The sequence below is a fragment of the Crocodylus porosus genome, unplaced genomic scaffold, assembly GCF_001723895.1.
Source record: "Crocodylus porosus isolate Cpor-Errol unplaced genomic scaffold, CroPor_comp1, whole genome shotgun sequence".
Classification (NCBI taxonomy): Eukaryota; Metazoa; Chordata; order Crocodylia; family Crocodylidae; genus Crocodylus; species Crocodylus porosus.
In genome coordinates, this window is record NW_017728913.1 from 7592408 (window position 1) to 7613461 (window position 21054).

The 21054-nt window shown below is 39.4% G+C and overlaps 1 protein-coding gene across 1 annotated transcript in view; it reads left to right on the forward strand.

Annotated features, from left to right (window-relative positions):
• EDNRA (endothelin receptor type A) overlaps positions 1–20228 on the forward strand; it is a 38167-nt gene extending 17939 nt beyond the window's left edge. Inside the window, exons 3-8 of the mRNA XM_019534442.1 lie at positions 1891–2018; positions 8584–8782; positions 13865–14017; positions 16021–16154; positions 16568–16676; positions 18482–20228. Coding sequence (XP_019389987.1) covers positions 1891–2018; positions 8584–8782; positions 13865–14017; positions 16021–16154; positions 16568–16676; positions 18482–18622 — 864 coding nt within the window. The 3' untranslated portion in view covers positions 18623–20228. The remainder of the gene's footprint in view (positions 1–1890; positions 2019–8583; positions 8783–13864; positions 14018–16020; positions 16155–16567; positions 16677–18481) is intronic.
• Positions 20229–21054: the final 826 nt, after the last annotated feature.

Genomic DNA, 21054 nt, shown 5'->3' on the forward strand with positions numbered 1-21054 from the left:
TTATGGCTTTCAAAGCCACTGCAGCAACACTCACCAGCCTAATGCTTCCTTCCACTTCAAGCTTCTGGCCCATTCTTTCACAGATGCCCAACCAAGAAGGATGACTCCTTGCTGCTCTCTTTTGTCCCTTTGTGCCTATGTCAGGGGTTCCAGGATCTGGCACATCACAGGTACTTGATAGGAAATGTTGGTTATGCCTCCTCTGGATCGTTACATGGACATTTGAAAATAAAATCATGTATATAGAAGATCTGTACAAAACAGAAACAAGAACATCCAAATGCTGTAACGCTCATAGAGATTTATACTGCATTGTTAAATCTAAGTACAGCCCTAATTCATATTGAGATCAGTCAATATTTAAAGCAAAGCTGGTTTGATTTAAAGTCTGGGGCAGACTGTGACAAATCAAAAGCCAAGGGTACAGAAGGGAAGGTAGGCATAAGTGCCAGGAATGACATTTGCAGTGTGAGGCAAACCATCACACAAGCAGTAGAGAGAGAGGAGGTGGAAGCATCATTACATGCCTACACCAACTTGCTGGGTAGCCATATGTAGAGAGAGATGAAATAAACTACCTCCTCAGGATGAGGGAGGTATAGTCCTCTTTGAAGCTTGAACTATGGACCAGTGTGAGAAAGTTTCCATCTGGATCTTTTGCCAGCTATTGAATCCAGGGTCTGTTTCAAACTGTGGCTCTGCTCAAACCTGGAGTTTTGCTTGGCCACCTATGAAAATGAGACCTAGATCTGGATCTGAGAATCTTCACAAGTTCAGGAGAATTGAAATCATTCCTGTTAGTTAATTAAGTTATAAATGTTGCCAGCTATCCTGTGCAATGAAGCACGTAGTATAGTTTCTCTAACTCTTCACAATAATTGGATATTCTTTCCCAACTTCTCCTGAAACAAATGAAGACATCTGTGATTACCTGTTGCAAAGTGTCATGTAAATATTCTGCATGCCATGCCTTTGTTTGGTAGGATTGGTTATAAATAATAGGATGAAACATTATTCTATACCGCTTTCAAAATGGAGCCTCCTATTATGCAGACTCCAGGGCTCTGAAAAAAACCCCAACACATGCCAGGCTCAGGGAGTTCGTATTTCTCTTTTACATATACTATTTTGTATTATACAACCATTTTTTTTATTCAGTAAGGTCTAAGTAAGTTTTGCAAGCATCTTTATTGTTCAAGCATTAATAATGACAGCTAGGATGAATAGTTCTGTTGCCTTACTAAATACAAGAACACGTTTATTCATTTTTGTTGCACTGATGCCTTGCAGGGAAAAAATGGTAGTCCAGACCCCTTCCCCCTCAGGCATACCTTCACACAGAGTTGCCTATCACCACCTGCCATGGCCCACATGCAGGCTGCCAGCCTCTTAAAATGCCATATGGAACAGATTATGTATGCAGTGATTTTCTCTGCGTTTCTGAGTCCAGCAGACCTTGATAATGACACAAGGCTGCTTGCATGAGGCATGGGACTCTGGTACCATTCTGAACCATGTCTTGAGTGTTAGGCTTTTGGTGGACACGCTGGAAACTGCACCTGCTTATAGCATGGGTGAATTTGATTTTCTGCATGCAGTAAGAGTAGCTGAAATATTTCAGGAAAGGATCCTTTAATAATACAACAGTTACTACCTCACTGTTCAGTTAATCCACCCCACTGCTTATGTTCAAGCAGTCCCCTTTAATCCCTCCATGCTCCTGCACCAGCTGGTTACCTCCCAGTTTCATTCATTACCTAATGACATACTTAAACATGAAGAATTCAGAGCTATTAGGGCAGAATCTGAAGACAAGACATTGTAATCTGTTACATATTCTTTGCCTATATCACCATTCAATGTTTCTGATTATTGTATGTCTTTTCTTAGCTTCTTGCTCGGGGGTGGCCATTTGAGAACTCCGATTTTGGATTATTTCTTTGCAAATTCTTCCCCTTTATACAGAAGGCATCTGTGGGAATCACAGTTCTCAATCTCTGCGCCCTGAGTGTGGACAGGTAAGGTATAACTTCTCCATTTGTTCTTTCAGATCTTTCAATTGAGTGTGTTCTGAAACTGACAGCACCGAATGGTGTGGTTTCGCTAGGAGTTACAACCAGATTCTTGACAACTTTTCTTATTCATAATCTAAGACCTACTTCTGCCTACCTAAACACAGGATAGTGTCACAGGAGTGTAGGTAAAGAACCCATGTTTTCTAGTCCTTACTTACTCTTTCTTCCTTTGTAGCTACAGACAAATCATTTAAACTAAAATTTTCAAAACTGAGAAATGCCTAAAGTCAGGAACTTAGATTCATGTTTAAACACCCAAACAAAAAAGGCCCTGACTTTTAGATGTACAATCAATGAATATTGAGCCGTATATATATCACATTTGAGTTCCCATGGACTGCAGCATCCTTGCAAAATCAGGCCTGCTTTTTCAGATTGGTAACATTAGATACTAGCTTCAGTGGCTGTGTCTACACGAGATACTTACTGCACAGTTGTTACTGCACAGTCACTTACTATTCGCATACTCAGGTACCAAATGACTGGGCAGTAACCGGCATTACTGCACAGTAGCACTCCCAAAGTGGTTTTTGGGTGATGCTGACTGTGCAGTAGTGTCACATCATACTTTATGTCATTTGACAGTACCGCGCAGCAGTAACAAGCTACCGCACAGTCAGCATACTGTGTAGACTTGGCCAGGGTCTCTGGTTCAGTTCCTAATTTCATATTAGTTTTCTAGTACTAATATAACTGATACTGGATGAATCTACATGAGATACCATAATATACAGTAGCCTATTTTACTACACATTTGCATGTCATGGCAAAAACTGTGCCAATGTATAGTACAATTACTCTACTGAACACTGAGCGTCACAGAAAAAACCCCATTCACCTTTGCTACTATGCATTAGCGCAGGCTAGTGAGCCTTTGTGTAGTACCTCATATTAGAAGACACCTATACATGAGCACAAAGGCTGCTCTGATGTACTGGAAGTCCAGAGCATGACAATTACCATGCTCCAGGAGCCTCCTGCATCTCATGTATTAATGTCCCTCTTTTAAAAAATGGTGGTGGGGTCACTTGAACTAAGGCTCATTGAACAAGCTTTAGTTCAAGTGCTCCTGCCACCATTTTTAAGCCCAGGGATGCTGATACACGAGACACGGAGTTGCTTTAATTACAGTGGCTCTTGGAGCCTCCACCTATGGAGCACATGTAAAAGTGCACAGAGATACTAAACTTAATGTACAGTAGCAAAGGTGAATTAATGAATGTGCAGATGTGCCCTCTGAAATCTTGCCTGGTATCTATTTCTTCACACATGTTCTCTGCAAATATTTACTACAGTAGTGGCAAGAACTAAATAATATATTTTCAGCAAAGCATATACCATAGGAGAAGAAGTTAAGTATTAAGCCCTAACTAGATGAAACAGATTCTAATCCTACATAAATTTTATACTTCACTAGAAATGGTACGTGAGTGTTGCAGTATCCATCAATGAATGTTTGTAAGGAGCGTTCTGTAAGTGATAATCAATTTCGGTGGCGTTACTACCAATTTAAAGCAATATACACAAGAAAACAGTTGCATCCACTGGGATTGCACTGGTCAGAATTTATCCCATAAAGCTATAAATTTTACATATGTTGTTAGTACAGAAACTGTTTTTCAGAACACAGTCTCACAAATTGATGTTTCTTCTTCAAACGAGTTTTGAGCCAAGGCAAATAATATTCCCACATGATTTTTGAAGATAGTTTTTCAGGGCTTAGACCCAATACTTGCAGAAAGCACCACACATTTCAAGTTTTTTTATTGTGGCTGCAATTAAAGAAATATCAGTTAATAAATCAATGTTTTAGATGCATTTCAGTTAGAGACATTAGCAAATTACCAGTCTTCATTCTGGAACGTGTACATTTTTAAACAGCCCATCTTGTTTTTCATACCAACTAAATCAGCATCAGTTTGGGGATTGCTGCGTTCAACTGGGTATCATTTTATTAACATAGCATCATTTAATATATTTTTACACAATTTGTGTATTAAACTTGGTGGTATTTTGCACTAAACCTTGATAAAGAAAACCCAAGAACAAACAAAATATGTTTTATAGTAAAAACCCCAACTGTCATAACCAAATTAATCTCTTTTTTGCAAGAAGCACAAAAACTTTTTGGTAAATTTATAAACATGCTCAAATGTCATTTTCTGTCATTCAGATCCATAATCTATACACAAAACTGAATCAGCTGTGTGTTCTGAGCTTCCAGACTAGTGTTAGCAGTAAGAAGAATCTTAGAAGTCTTGAAACCACATGGAAAAATTAAATGACTGTTTTCTAGTCAAACATAACCAAATGAGTGCTAAAAATAAGCAAAACCAGTACTATAGTTATATTCTGTAGGTAAAAAAAAGTGTCTTTGTTATATCAAGAGCTTATTAAAATATAAAACAACCTGAGAATCATGGCAGAGGGAAAAAGTCTGCACACTGAGGCAACGTCCAGTAAAAATCTGTCTGGCAAGGGAAGTCCAAACAGGGTGTTGCCACTTTAACAACTGCTTTCGTAGAGGACTATGCAATAAAGTATGTGGAAAAGTTTTACTTGGTCATTAATAAAATAACTTTGGTTTAGAAGTAAAGCCCCCAAATTGGTTGTTGCATAACTGGAGTTTGGGAAGAGAGGTGGGGCAACTGGGGCCGCATCCCTGGGCACCAACTTCGAGGGAGAAGGAGCAAAAATAGCAGCCACCAGGCACATCTACAAGGGATGCTAAATATACAGTAGGCTAATTCTGCTGCGCATTAGCACAGCACAGCAAAAGCCATGTAGAATTAGTCTACTGCGCATTAACATCACTTAAAAGGTACAGGCCGATACTAATGTGCATTTAGTTAGTACCTGTTATTACAGGTACTAAACTTACTGTGCAGTAACCACCGCACATTAATGCACGTGTAGATATGCCCACTGCCACTGCTTTCCCAGCATCCACACCACACAAGCTCATGGTCTGTCTACATTCAGACTGCAGAGTAAGGTAGAGATACCAGAGCTAGGTTTAGAGACGCTGTTTTGGGTTCCAGAAGCAATATGTTACTATGGGGCTCAGTCAAGGCTACTTAACATAAATTAATCTATTAGGATTTCTGTGCTCTAATGGCTAGAGTGCTTTGGTACCCGAGCTAAAACATTTAAATTGAGCTCAGATATCTTTACACTGTAGTGCTGTCACCAGTGTAGACATATGCTGAGTCAGTAAAATCCAGCTTTCCATAGCTTTGGTCACAATTGCTTTTGTAACTGCCTTTTGCTTTCTTTAATTCCAGAACTAAATGTCTGTTCCTTTCTGCAAAGATTTGTCCCTGCATTTAACTACATCCTCTATCTACTGTAAAACCTTATTCATTACTTATGCCCCTTATATACAAAATGGTTTTGCATAGCACACTAAAATTTAACAGTACATGCCCAGAGGGAGCTGTACTGTTCATGTGTAGAGCTGATTTTCAGAGGCTATCAGGCAATACTATACCAGCCATTCACCCTTCAAAGAAAACACATTTCTTGTATATGCCTGTCAGGCATTTTTAAACTCTAGGTCATGGTGATGACTACAGTCTGAATCTTTTCTTAACTGAGTCTGACTGTGACTAAAAGGAAGGAGATTTCCCAACCTGAGCTTTACTATTTCTTATGTCCCAGACGATCTGACGGTTGTTAGATGAGAGGCAAATATACAGATCTCATCCTGTGTGTGTAAAGTTTTATTTTACCTTTACTGCAAAACTGTACTTCGTGGAAGAGGAGAGGCAGCACAGGACTGGGAGCAAGAAACTTTAATTTTCTAATTCCAATTCTAACAATGACACCACTTTGTCCTGGACTGGCTCATAATCTTTCTCTCTTTGCCTTTATATCTGTAAAATGGGAATATGAAACTTAACCACAGTATATTCTAGGGTTGTTGCAGTGATTAATTCAATAATTAACATTTGTAGCATTTGTTAGGCCAGATACAAACATTACAGTTTTACCAGTATAAGTGTTTGGAAACCAGTCTATACCCTAACAGGACAAAGTTAAGCTAAATGTAAGTTCTTGGAGGTAAATTGTTTTGGGAAAAAAAAGAATTAGAGGTAAAAAAGTTGTAAATACTTTTGGAGAGTTGGAGGGAAAACATAAACAGCTGTTAACTTCAATTATTGTCACTGGAAAAAAATGACCTTAGGCTTAAAAAGTTGCACATGCTTTTGCTTTGCCAAGAACTCAAGAAAAAACAAACAAACAAAATGACCAACCCTAAACACAATGGAAATATAATATTTCTAGCCTAGAAACTTTATAGTTTGGGAGACAAAATTAAAAGTTCTAAGGCTGGTATAAGTAATCAGAACTGGGTCAGTACCCAGAACAGACCAGAAGTTCGGCACACAAAATGGTCCATACCTGTAACAGAACAGGAGTTCGGCACATATAGACTGGTTTAAAAATGGAAGAATCAAGTCTGAGATTTGCCTCCTAAAGGGTGGCCATTAGTACACAGGAGATCAAGTTCCATTCGTTATGTCTACATAGCGCAATACAGCACTGACAGAGATACCCCAAGGTATCCTCTGGGTAATACCTCAAGGTATTACAACTGTTCCTCATTTACCAAAAGACATATACCAAACTAGTGTCATGCGCCATCCAAGCTTTTTTTTTTTTTTGCTGAACAATTTCATTGTTCTCTTCATAGCAAATGAACTCTTGTCATCCAGTACATAGGCATTCTATATTTATAAGAATACATTTAAAAGTAATTGTTAGGTTTTGCCTTCAAATCCAAATTGGAATTTGGATGTTTTAATAGACCTTTCATTTATACTAATATTCCCCTTAAAATATTTAATATTAGGAAGGAACTTTTCCCTAACCTTGCAACTCCACTGTTATAAGTTTTGGTTTGCAACTGTGTTGTATAATAGTGCTAGATGTACCAAAGGGAAGAATTTTAATCTATTAAGTGCTAAGATATTGGCCCTGTCACCTTCCACATCTATTCTGTCTGTAATCTTATGGTCATGCTGCTGCATTTTTTTCTTAATAGGTTCATTTCTGCATCCATGGATTCAGTCTTCTTACCAGACACCCTTGATTCACAGAACTTAATTCACAAGTCCACCAATGCATTGTTGAGAGTTGGACTTGGAACCTTTCCCCAGGCACTCAAATTACCACACATCCCTTTAGTATTTTAACTGTTTCATTGGGCCCACCTTCATCTTGTAAATTAACATTTTGTAAGTAGATGAATGGCCTTTCCTGGCTATCTCCTTGGTTTTCCAAATTAAAAAAAAAATAATTCTGTAGTGGATGACATGGTATACACATAAATGAAAACAGTACAGTAATTCCAGATGGTGACTTAGTACATTTTTTAAGGAAGTAAACAAACAAATTAAGTATAAATGGTTTTCAAAGTGGATGTGCATTAATGACACAAGTAAACCCATCAGGCCACAGTAAACCCTTGATATTATTATAGGAACAAATACTAGAGGCCTGTTTATGAGGTCATACTGCCTTTGCTGAACTGTTTCATATGCTAGGTGCACATTTATTGAAGCTGTTGTTGGATAGGACTAACCTCATATGAATAGCTTCAACTTAAAAGTAACCACTTGATTTTAGCATTTTAGAAAGAGTGTGCTGTTTTTAGCGTGGATTTTATTTTCAGATTTTCCTACCCGTGTACTTAAATTTCTTATAGGAACAGTAATGTAGATGTTGAGACTGGATTGACAGTCCTTTAGTATTTGTATTCTGAGGCCTGTCTAGAAATTACCATATAATGTACGTCAGCCTGTAAAACATATGCATCTGGTGGCATGGGCCAGATGAGTGGTGTGGAGCTGCTCTGCTGGCCAGATTTAACTGACAGACTGGCCCCACATTCCTGTCCTGCTCTTGTTGCTGCTGGGCTATGCCACAAGGCCCCAAACCCCCACCACATGCAGCACAGCCCCAGAGCTATACACAGCCACTCTGAAGTTGTGTTGCATGCTCCATCACTCCCTGGGCATCTCAAGGGGCCATCTAGCACACCCTACCCACTGCCTGTGGTTCATTCAAAGGCACATGGGCAGTACCAGGAGCCAGATGATACAGCTGTGGGCTGTCTCTTTTGACACATCTGCTGTAAAATATATGACAAATGGCACTTGAAATGGTAAACAAGACAAGTGCATTTTCGTGAGTGATTTTTTTTTCAGGATTTTAGGGAAACTGAACACCCCATAGTAGAACTCATTTATTTGATGTCTACAGATTTATTTGCCTTCCTATGCAAACACTTGCATACATGCTCTGTCTTCTCAGGGCTACAACCCTCCTGGCTAACTAGGCCTTCACTTAGACAGGTAACAGACCCCACGCTGGCACTGGGCAAATGTCACCTGAGGGATTTTAAGAACTGTAGGTCCATTCCTGATATGTTAAGCCTGCACCAAAGTTCTGAATTTTAATTGAGAAAATTGGTCACTGAAACCCAGTGCTTTTTCTATTTTAGGTACAGGGCAGTTGCTTCCTGGAGTCGTGTACAGGGAATTGGAATCCCTATGATCACTGCTATTGAAATTTTCTCCATTTGGATTCTCTCCTTTATACTGGCTATTCCAGAGGCAATTGGTTTTGTCATGGTAACTTTCAGATACAGGAATGAACACCACATTACCTGCATGCTCAATGCTACAAGCCCGTTTATGGTGGTACGTATATATTTATCAACAGTCTTCCTTCTTTTTTTGCAGTCACCAGTGTATAAAACAGACATTTGAAGGATCTTATGTTTTTAGAATTAAACAAAGCTTTATTTAAAGTTTCCAGTTGGGTGGTTGGAAAAGGAAACTTCATTTTAGCTTACTAGTATGGTAACTGTGACTTGTAGCTAGACTCATTTCTTTGCTAGCCCAAGTTTATTTTTTGCACAGGCTCTGTTATGGTTTTACAATTCAGCCCTGAATTGCTGGGGTGCACTGCACAGGCCTATCAATGTAGCAGGTCCACTGGAAGCCCAATGCTTATAGAAGGTATAATGTTCCTTGGGGCTTCCAGGCATAGAAGGCAATGTGCCTTTGGCCTTTTATTTTCTCATACCTCACCAAATACCAAATAAGAAGCACACCTTTTTTTGCAAAGACAAAATGGGGGAGGGGATTTTTTCCGGAGTCATAATCTAGAGCTGGCATTTTCGTGAAGACGCTGCTATAAGATGGCTTCCAGCAAGCAGGAGGGAGAATTCATGTTAACCCCTTTACAACCACTCAAATTGGTGCCACTTTTTGGCAAGATTTGTCCCGTAGTAAAGAAATTGAAGTTATATAGTACCAAGGTGGTACCCATTACTGTATGACATATCACCCATATCCTTGTTACAGCAATAAAACCTCCCAAACTTGAATTCAAGTTGAGAGAGACTGTGAAAGGTTTAGCACTGGACTGGATCTGTTGCTCCCTCCCCTCTTGTTTGCTGGCAGGAGAGAGAAGTTGCCAGCCATCTGGTAGCACCATGTCTTTGTGCTTCTGTGCCTCCATGCAGTGAAATTCTGGTGAAGAAAATCAGGTTCCCCGCTCCAGGCATGCACCCCAGTTTTGGAGGGCTGTGTTTTTGGGGAAAAGGTGCATGTGGTATATAAATAAATATGGTAACCATCTACTCTTCATGCAGTCAGTCAGCTCTAGTCATTGTGTTGATCAGGACAAGAACAAGCCATGGTATAGCCTGTTGTGTATACCTTATGATTGTTCATCTACCCTGTGTTGTGGCATTTATCAAGAAATCTCTTACTGGGTCTGTGTTAGCAAGCCAACTTCTCCTCAAAGTGCCGTGCACACCTCTGTACTAAAAAATAATAGTAGTAATCGTAATAGTAGTAATCGTATGAAGTATTCTGAATACTTCATAACATCATGTTTCATGCAAAATACATAACCTATAGTAATATATAGTTTTATGTGTAAGGCACTAAATGCCAAGATATATATGTAACATTGAGTTGGAGGCATTTTGCCTCTTCTGATACTATTGGAGCTATGATTTTCCTCACCATTAGTCATCACAAAATCTGGAAGGAGTAAAACTTTTAGGACTTAATGGGGTCTCTGGCATTTTTCCCTTTATGGGGTCAGAACTTTGTGTGGGTGAGGATTTAACAGGTACATTGGAAGTGTTTAGCAATCAACTGTGTTTAGTTTTGACTGTCCTTTTTGGCAGAAATGCAGCCTCAGCAACTTCATATGGAATACGTGGAATATAAGCCAGTGCCAAATTTGACACTTATATGGGTCCTAGTTTAGGAGGGGGAACAAGGGCAAGTGAAAAATAACTGTTCCTGCTTGGGTATGGTGCTCTCCTACTGGTGGGGACAGAACGAAACTGTCCATAACTTGTAGGAATAAGGAGCAAATATAATGTAGAACATGCAGTCATCATGATTTAAAAGTGTACTCAGCAAAAATAGTATCCTGGTTCCCTTCCTCTTAAGTGAAGTGTAATGGCCTCTCCTTCCCCAACACAGGATTGGCTCAACTCACTCCCTTTTCCCCATGAGAAAGAGTAAGTGTTCTTCACCCCTCCTAAAGCTAAGTTCTTTCTTGGGAAGGACCTTGGTCATGTCACATTTCTTTATTTTTGTTCCATTTTTGTTGCAATATCCAAACATAAAAGTCTAGATTTTTAAGCCAAAAAAAAGGAATATTTTATGTACTCACGGAACTCAAAAGCTCCAAAAACAACTGTGGTTTGATTTTCGAAAAAAATTAAATTGTGTAAAATTTCAAGCTGAGATAAGTATGGAAAGTATCAGTTGAAAAGAATAATGTTGTAATATGTAGCAAGTGAGTGAAAACAGTAGATTAAAATGAAAAGTGCTTTTCAACTCTAACTGTAGCATCCACTATCACAACCACTGTAACACAGTCAATGCATTTTGGGAGGGCTTTATGACTATTTAGTAGTAGGGGACATGCATCTTTAAAGTCATCTTTTGAAAGATTTGGGCTGAGATGTGAATCCCAGGAGGCTGAGTGCATTAGGAAATGTGTTTTAAATGCACATTTCCTGTAGAAAACTAGTTCCATGTGGACTTGCAAGAAAAACAAAAGGATGCCTTTCTCTCTTAAATCAACCCAGTTTTGTGCTTTGATGTAAGCTTGGTGAAACTCAGATTCCATAATTAATCATTTACAGACATTCGTGTAGGTTTTATAACTTGGAAATTTCCAAATGTCAGTCCTCCATGCAGAATCAACAAGTTGGTCAGAGCCCTGGGTTAGGGCTATTTTGTTGTTGTTGTTTTGCTTATTTAACTTCCTTTATTTTAGACATGCAGTGCTTATGAAAGCTGTTGGATTGCCACTATAGAAACGGAAGTGTTCTTTTTAGGTATAGAACATGTACGCCAGGGATCATAGCTTGCAGATCCCCCAACACTATCTTACTAACACACTTCAGATCTGAGCTGGAAGAACATCTTGTCCTAGGACAAAAAATTCTGTCTGCATGTACATACAGTTCCCACTTTTCTGCAAGCTAGGGTGCCAATGGGCACTCTCCACCAGCACAACCTAGGCAGCAAAAATATTTTAAAATATTGCTTCTCTTCTGGGTTTCTTCTGACAGAAAAATAGTCTGGAGCCCCAGCAGGAGAAATTCTGTCCAAAAGGAAATGCAGCTGTGCATACACTTGCAAACCCTCCTCCACGTTATGATGGGGAGGAGAAGAAGAGGGTAAAAAAGTTAATGAGAAAGTCACCTGGGGTGAGCATGTGGCCAAGATACCATGATTTATATGCCAGTTCAATTTACGTATTGGGGGAGCTTCTGTAAGGGAACCCCTTCTGCAACTTCCTGTTGCTTTCTGTGACTTCCTCCAGGATATTATTCCCTTTACTCTTCCTTGCCTGCACTACCTTCCCAGGTCTCAATTCTGGATGTCTCTGAACTCAGAAGGAAGGAGCCTTATGACTGTAGGAACTCAATAGGCACACAGATGTTTTTGTTCTCTGAAGCTGATTTAAATTGAACAAAATTATATTTTGGCTGCTGGAGCCTTCTAATTGAGCCCAAGTGCACTGGGCTTCACCCTACTTAAAAGCTGAAATCAGTCTAGAGGAGAATTCCCTTTGAGCCCGATTCTGAACAATCTTACACAGAGTAGTTTTCTCTCACTGACTTGCCCCTGGGCTTCAGTGGGAGTATTGAGATGTGCCAGTCAGCGTGAGGAAAAGGTGCAGAATAAGGCCTGCAAGCATACATTTTTCCTTTACCTCTACCTATCCAGGGATAAAACTGTTTCTTGGCAACCGAAGGGTTCTCATGTAACTAATAGTTCTATAGATGAAAGAGCCGAAAAATTAACAGAAATCAATCTGCTTCATTTTTTTTTCATCTTCAGACATTTATTGCTGTTCAGTTTTTATACATAAACAGATTTTAGACCTCTGACCTCTTTATTGATCAGTAGGGAGTCACAAAATCCTCAGTTATTAGTATTGTGACATTTTGGTCTGGGAACTGTGATGTTACCAAGTAAAATTACATCCGCAAGGAATAAACAAGCTAGGGAAAAAATTATGTGAAAGCAGGATCCCCTTTACACGCATCTATCTCTGTGACTAATAACCTAGAAACAGGGAGCATTCAAGATGTCATATTTCAATACACAGTTTGGCTAAGCATAAAAGTGAATCTTTAAATATGGAAAAAGAATATAATATTTCTTCAAATTTGTAATTAGAGCTGCCATCAGAGGAATACTCTTTGTAAGGTTTTGTCAAATGTAATAGTGCCCCTACACTGCTTCAAGTATTTGAATATTATGTAGGAAAATAAAAGTAAATTTTTGATGGCCCTGCTTTCCTGTCATGCAAAAGTTGCACAGTGTGCATTCCAGGGAAAGGTTTAAAAGCTGAATCCATTGGAAGTGGCCAGTCTTAAGCTTCACATTTTCCAGACCAGCACACATTAAGTGGCTTCTATCTGTCTAGCACATAAGCAAACTTACTAGTAATCTTTCTACTGATAGCAGAGGCTGATTATACTAACAAGACATTTTGAACCTACCCAGTTGGAATACAAAACAGTTTACAGGAGCCTTAAAAGGTAAATGACTTTTGTTGAGAGAGGCTCTTGCCAAGACTTGCTGTCACACAGGTTTAATACACAGTTTAGTGGTTGTGTTATTTTTAGAAGTCAAACTGATGCTTATTTCAATTTGGCAAGTAGTTTGTATGGTAGGAGTTGAGTTACAATTGTCATGACTGGGCATAAATGCACAGCACGTACTTCCACAAGAAATTGCTTCTAGCCCAAAATGGATTGCAACAAAGGTACAGACAAATTATTACCATGGTAAGCAGAATGTTGATGCCGCTCCCAAGTCCCTATTTTGTCCGTATAAAGTCATCTCCCTGTTTCCATGATAGTGAAGTAGCCTGGTAGTTCAGGACATAATATGGTGGGCAGAATCCACTGTAAAAAAATGATTTATAATTATTTGATTTAATCAGAAGGGGCAAGATTACCCATAAAGCTAGGGAGGCTATAATATGGGATTACTGCTAATTCCAATAATACATTTCAGATGTTAATTAAGAAAAAGTAATGGCAAACAAGCTGTAGGAACTAGATAAATTTAACCCATTCCCTAAGAAATATCTTTATGGTGCTTTAAAGAGATTCCCTGTCAGAAGGCTCAGAAAAAATACTATTAGCGGCTCAGTCATATTTCTTTTATATGTGCTGTTACATCTAAAGAAAATGTATCCTCTTTTCTTTCCCTTATCTTCAGTTTTACAAAAATGCAAAGGATTGGTGGCTGTTTGGTTTCTATTTCTGTGTACCACTAGCATGTACGGCTGTCTTCTACACGCTGATGACATGTGAAATGCTAAACAGGAGGAACAGCAACTTGAGAATCGCTCTCAGTGAACACCTAAAGCAGGTAAATATTAAGGAAACCTAGAACTGAGGAGCAGTACTGCTGTGTCTACAGGCAAGTTTAGCAATCTTTCAAAATGGCTTTTAATAAAATGAATTCCAGAAATAGAAAGTGAGGCTGCAGCTGACTTTTGACCCTGAGGTATTCAACCAAACCCAGAATGTAAGAATAATTTATAGTATAAGCAGATATGGGAGACAGCATGTTCAAGTGACTAACCTATGTTTATTTCCTTTTCTTAGCAAGTGTGACAGTCTTGTTCACTCACTCTCTAACCTCGATACTCTACTGGCTAAAATTCCTTGGAAACCAGCTACAAAGATTTACTAAAAATACATTTCCTGAATTTTTCTCCATAAGTATAAAACGCCCTGCTTTAGTCTGTCTTAATAATGTAAACTTTCTGAATAAAGAGGTTAGTGGCAGAGTACTCTAGTTATAAACACTTTGGCCTTATCTAAATGAGGCTGGAATTATCTTAGAGTTTTCCCACTGGCACACACCCACCAGAGTGACTGTACCAATGTGAGCAAGAACACAACCACAGATAGCATGCGAGCAGCTATCAGCATTTTACCATAGTGTCATCTGGATCTTCTCTGAATAGGTATAGACAGCAATAAAAATAGGGAGAAAGGATATGCTGCTGCAACTGATGCACCCCCCATTGCTACTATGAATGGACCAAAGAAGAGAGAGGTGTCATTTCAGACCATATTTTACTTCTTTGTAGCCCTTTTCTATGTCACATTTTGGACTGCAGCTTCAAAAAAACAGCCTGTAGCCAGGTCCCTGCTATTATGATCTGGCAAATGAGTGCAACTCTTACCTCAGCTCCTCATTTCTTGGCTTTGTGTCTCCATCTGTGAATGACCCTCTAGAAGCAAAACACACAGTCCCACTGCCCAAAGAAAGGGCCTTCATAGCATGAAGTGAGCTCTGAGAGCTTTCCCTGCACTTTTCAGAGTTTATTTAGGCAGAGCAGGGGTAGGTGAAAGGAGGTTAGACAAGCTTTTGACTTTCCAGGCATGGGATACGTGTCCTATACCCACAGAATCTACTCAAGCCATTAGAAGTAGAAGGGTATATAGGGAGGAATCCATCTATTAGGCCTGTGCAAAGCTCCGGATTCAAATTCGGACAGTTTGGGGGACAGTGATTTGATTTGGTGATTTGAATCACTGTCCTGAATCGAATTGGCCAAATCTGATTCAGAGATTCAGCCACTGCCGAATTGGCCAAATCTCCGAATCAAATAGGCCCTATCCCCTGCCTGCTCTCCCAGCCCTGTCAACGGCTGCCCTGCCTGGCCCCAGCTGTTTAAAAAAAAATTTTTAAAGTCCTGCAAGCAGCTGCCAAGCCCGTAGTCTGAGATCAGAACCAGGGCTGGGAAAATGTCCCCTGTCCCAGCAGCTCCCTCCTGCTGGGCCCTCACTCTGATCCTGCCAGGCCCCTGCTCTGAAATCAGTCTGGCAGCCAGGCAGCTGCTGGGGTAGGAGATATTGTCCCAGCCCTGTCTCTGAATTGCTGATCGGAGCAGAGGCCCAGCAACAGGCAGCTGCCTGGAGGAGGGGACAGTTCTCCCACTCCCTGCTGCCTGGGCTGACCAGGAACAATTTGCTCCCTGTCAGCTATGTACCCATGTGCTATGTACCATGTACTGCACCATGTACTGCACATTAGCTAATGCATGGTAAATCTACTTGTATTTACAGGTAATAGAAAACCATGCATTAGCCTATTTCAGTGTGCAATAGCTGCTGCACATGGTTACATAGTGACGCTTTACTGCACAGAAGGTTAGTCTACTGCACAGTAAAGCATCTCGTGTAGATGTACCCACTGATTATGATAGTTGTTCCCTAAATATATAGTGGAAGATTAGGGTCTGATAAGTAACACTTAATGGCATAGCTTTTCTCAAACTGCAGCTTGCCCGATCGTTATTTAGCAACTAGATTGACAGGCATCAGTAATCTTTCGGATTTTTTTTTTTCTTTCTTCAGCGTCGAGAAGTTGCCAAAACTGTTTTCTGTTTAGTAGTGATTTTTGCGCTCTGCTGGTTTCCTCTCCATTTGAGTCGAATTTTGAAGAAAATGGTATACAATGAAAATGACCCTAACAGATGCGAACTGCTTAGGTACTGCCTTTTTTCTTACCCCAAACATTCACAATGAAAAAAAAGTGAATCATTGCCTAGAGTTTACTGTTTCATAATTTTGTTGTCCCTGCAGCTATCTATGTATGTAACAAAACACTAGAAAGTTGGTTGCATTGGCACCTCCATTTTGCAGTCTTCAGTGGGGGTGGATAACAGCCAAATTTGGTTTATTATCATTATGTACATTTTCCCTTCATTTTTCCATAGTGGAGCCTTAGGCCAGTTATTTCAGGCAGACCATGCTTAAAGTATTGCCTAGCTTGGAATAAGATAAGCAGTGGATAATTAATCTTTGTATCATAGAAAAATTGGCCATGTATAACATTAAGGCTTTTGCAACGTATAAATGGTTGTAATTATTTTACTTTCTATTTTACTTTCTTGTTGTCCAGTTTCTTGTTGCCACTGGATTACATCAGCATTAACCTGGCAACCATGAACTCTTGTATAAACCCAATTGCTCTCTATTTTGTCAGCAAGAAGTTTAAAAACTGTTTCCAGGTAAGATTTCTGTCTGAAGACCTTTTTCCTTTTAAATGTTGACTTTAAACCCAGTAGATATGTTATAGTCGAGCACTTAGTAATTATTTATTTGTTATCAGTTTTAAGGAGGGGCATATAAAGGAATGAAGGATTATAAATTATCTAATTTGCTAGCCAGAAGGTCACATAGTATACATACCAAACTGAGAGCTGAAAATATCCAGCTAGTTTTAGGCACCAAACCAATAAATTCTTAGTTTGACATAGTCCACCTAGATAAACATTAATTGATTAAGTAGTTTCAGAGGATGTTTCTACTATTCAAAAAAACCCCAAAAACAGTTTTTCAATCTGATAGACTCTAACCAGGGGAAAGGGCAGGGATCAATCTGCTTCATATTATTTGAGGACCATGGAGAGACTTCAGGCCTGGACCTCTCACTGAGTGTGTGTATACGAGGCACCCAATGCACAGTAACTGGTGTTACTGCACAGCAGCATCCCAGCATGGTTGCCTAGTGACACTTACTGCGTAGTAGCTCATTACTGCTGTGCAGTAGCTTGTTACTACTTTGCAGTAGCATCACGTCACAGTTGATGCCCAGCGACACCACTGCACAGTAGTAACAAGCTATTGTGCAGTAAGTGTCTCATGTAGATGCGCTCATTGAGTATCAGGAGAAAGGGGTTAGGAAAAGAGGGGTAGCCCATTCTGTCACTGCTCCAAATACAATTAACTAACTCCTTGCCTGACCCCTCAAATACAGTTACATATCGCACAGATCCTCTCCAGCAGCTCCAGGTTAACTAGGTCAGGCTATATACCCTAATCCCCACCATAAAATTAATTTATCCCTCCCATCCACTCATCATAAATCACATCCCACATTCCACTTTATCAGTACAGCTAATCCAGGCCATCTCCCCACATTCAAGTGAGTTATTCCACCTGCCTCTGAACCAATACAATGAATTTATGCCTCAACCCACAGGGATACATTGTAGTTATTTTAAGCTCAACCCTACCTCTCTGCAGCACTCCCCCTGCTACTCCACAGCTTTTATTGCACTGGGATTCTCACCCTTACTCCCCTTCTCCCTAAAGAGCCGCAAGAGGAAATCCCAGCTACACAAGGAACAGACATTGTTTTCCATTAAGGTGAATGCAAGTCAGAGGAAACATGCTGAACTCTTATATTTTTCAGAGGAGATAATGTAGCCTCAGTCTGTAAAAACCCAATCAGTTTACACCTGATTCATTTCCTCCCCATAATCCATAAGAAATAGAGCAACCTTACCTATTTCCATTATACCACTCCCCTGACAGCAAATATTTGTCTGCTTCTGCGCCTACTTCTTTCTGTTTTTTATGTAAGAGTGTTCATGTGATGGGGTGGGACAGACAGGGACAAAACATCAGGAGAAGGATTCCCTTCTTTTTTCTACAGCCTTGTTAGTCTACTGTTGCTAATCCTGGTCTGGCAATATTGTCTTCATTTGTAGTGTAGTGGAACAAGGATAGGGCTGCAGCTGTTGTTGAGAAAATGTCACAGCACTCGAGGAATTTGGTGGGATTAGCTCTTTCAAATCAAACTCAAGCCAAATTTCCATTTGATGTGCTGGAAGTTTTGCCAAAACCAAGAATGGAGGGTCCCCTAATTTGTTGGTGTTGTGAAGAGTAATTAAAAGCATTACATGCAATTTAAGGTCAAACTCTGCCTGTCATCAGCTGCCTTCATTTGAGGGTCCATGTATGCTTCTGAACTTGAAGGCAGAGTGCAGGCCTATAGATTGATGTTCTTCAAAATCCTTTTTCTTTCTAGTCATGTCTGTGCTGTTGCTGCTACCAGTCGAAAAGTCTAGTGACTTCAGTGCCAATGAATGGAACAAGCATTCAGTGGAAAAATCAAGAGTTGAACAACCACCATATAGATCGAAGCAGCCATAAGGACAGCATAAACTGAAACTAAAGAACTTTGACATCACTTCAGAATCCATCAGGACAAAAAGTATCACATAAAAGCTGTTTAAACAGGAAATCAATGAGTATTCCATGAAATATAATCTATGCAGACGTTCTTGTGCCCTTCTACCTAATTACACAGACGTGACCGAGTAGATTGACCACACATTTAAACTTCTGTGAATTGGGATCTTCCTGACAATGTTCCTGTCTCTGACAATTATACTCATCTTATTGTACAGTTGAAAGACTCATTCTGCACTGTGCAGACTGCTTGCTGTCTATGAATCAGTCAGGAATGGCCCAGTGTGGAACTGGTACACAACCATGTCTTTACATGATGGTTGATTAGAATTATTCACATGGGATTTTTTGCAAGATGTCAAAAGTGGAATCTGTGAGCATATAGTTGATCTCTGCCCTTCTGCCAAGGAAGAATTGAGTGGTGGTTATACTCTGTACAAGAGCATGTTTAGCATGATTTTTAAATAGCTTTTATTTGGAAATGAGTGAACCTGTGCCAGTACTTTTTTAACTTAATTTTGCAAGATGAGACAATGCAAAAGCTGAACATTTTGCATTTGAAGCACTTTGCTATTCAAAGATTGGTACAGACCTTCTCACATACCACCAACATTAGGCACTCACAGCATAGACTGATACCAAAAAAGAAATCTAACATACTACATATTCTTACTCTTTGCATAGTAAAGTTTTTTTTCTATTTAACTCTTAAACTAGATGAACCTATATTCAAACTATATCTGTTTTGGATGTAAATTGAATTGAGAGTGCAGAAGTATTAATGGTACACCATAAACACCTTACTAGGACTGTCTGGAACTCTTCGCAGAAGATGGTCAACAGCAGTTCACAGACTGTCATGTAATGGAGCTGAAGTTATAGCTTCAGCAAATGAAGACAGAACTCATACCGCAATCCATTAGAGTTGTATACACATAATGATTTTATGTCTCATGCTTACAAAGTTCAAATGTTTAAAATGAGTATAAAGTTCTTATTTGGGTTATTAACCATAAAAATACTATTGACAATATAATATATAGAAAATATTGCTTACATACATGTAAACATGTGACATAACTTTCATTACCACCAGCTCTTGTTACATGGCAAGAAATTTGTTGTTTGGCTGTTATGTCTGCTAAATAGATACTGTTTTATTAAATAGAAGAATGAAATAGAGCAGTATCAGCTACAACATGCCTGCTGCAGAAACCTACCATGAGATTTATAATATCTGGTAGGCCAGGTTGCAAGGTAATAACTACAGTGCTGTTTTTAACATCTGGTTGTGTTACAAGTGGAAGACACAAGCCTGCACATTATTTACTAGGTCAAAGTATTAAGTGCCTTCTGCTGCACAATTTCCCAAATGTTTACACACACAGCAAAAAGAATTGTTTAATGTATATTAAAAAAATACCCTGCTCTTTAAATTACTTCATGTATTTTGTGGGCTTTTGTCTCTATGGCATATATGTGTGTATATATACATACAAATTTATGTTAATACATTATAAAACTAAATATAATCTTTTGACAGTGCTCTGTAGTCATGCCCAAGAGCATGCTATTGAATGAGACTTGGCTGAATTTTATTTAAAACATCCCAGCATCCAAGCTGTACCAATAACCAGAGGGAACAAATGATGGTAATTTTTCTTTCAGAATTCTGGCTGTGTGAAGTCTCTTTACACCTAGATCCCTTCATTCCTATATGATAGAATCCACCAAAAAGGACATGCAAGTCAAGCAATAATAGACATATGGGATGTTTTGTGAAGCAATAACAGACAGGCTTCAACATTATTAAAGCTAGGAAGGGATGCTATATGCTCATCTCTGTGCTCATATGCCCTTTAGTTGACTCTAATGCGGACAAAAGGAATCTCATGATAATATCAAACCAATAACATACTGGGAGCCGTTCATCAGCTTCTGTGAAGAGGCAGGTTGTAGAAGCCACCCAGGGGAGAGGAACTTCAGGCTAGGTACAGACATTCAAAAAGCCTTAGGCAGAATCGATCTAAGTTATGCGATTTTCTGTAAGTGGCATAGTTTAGATCAGTAGTAAACTGAACACATTTGCCCTTTGGCAGAGGGCAGTGGGGAGAGGCGAAGCAAATCTTTGATCGGGGTCCACTATTTTTAAACCAGTCTGTGTGCGCCAAACCTCTTCTGTTACAGGTATAGACCAGTTTCTGATCTCTTATACCAATAAAAGTGTAATGTCTGTACCTGGCCTTAGTCTTCAGAGACATCAGTTTTCCTTGCTGCTATCAGAGAAGGGTCCAGCAGTGAAAATCCCAGTTTCATTTATGTCTAGGAGCTGGCCCTTTCAACCTTAACCTACACAGGACATAAGCTGCAAGCTGTGACAAGCCAAAAGTTTTACCTTTTTAATATTGA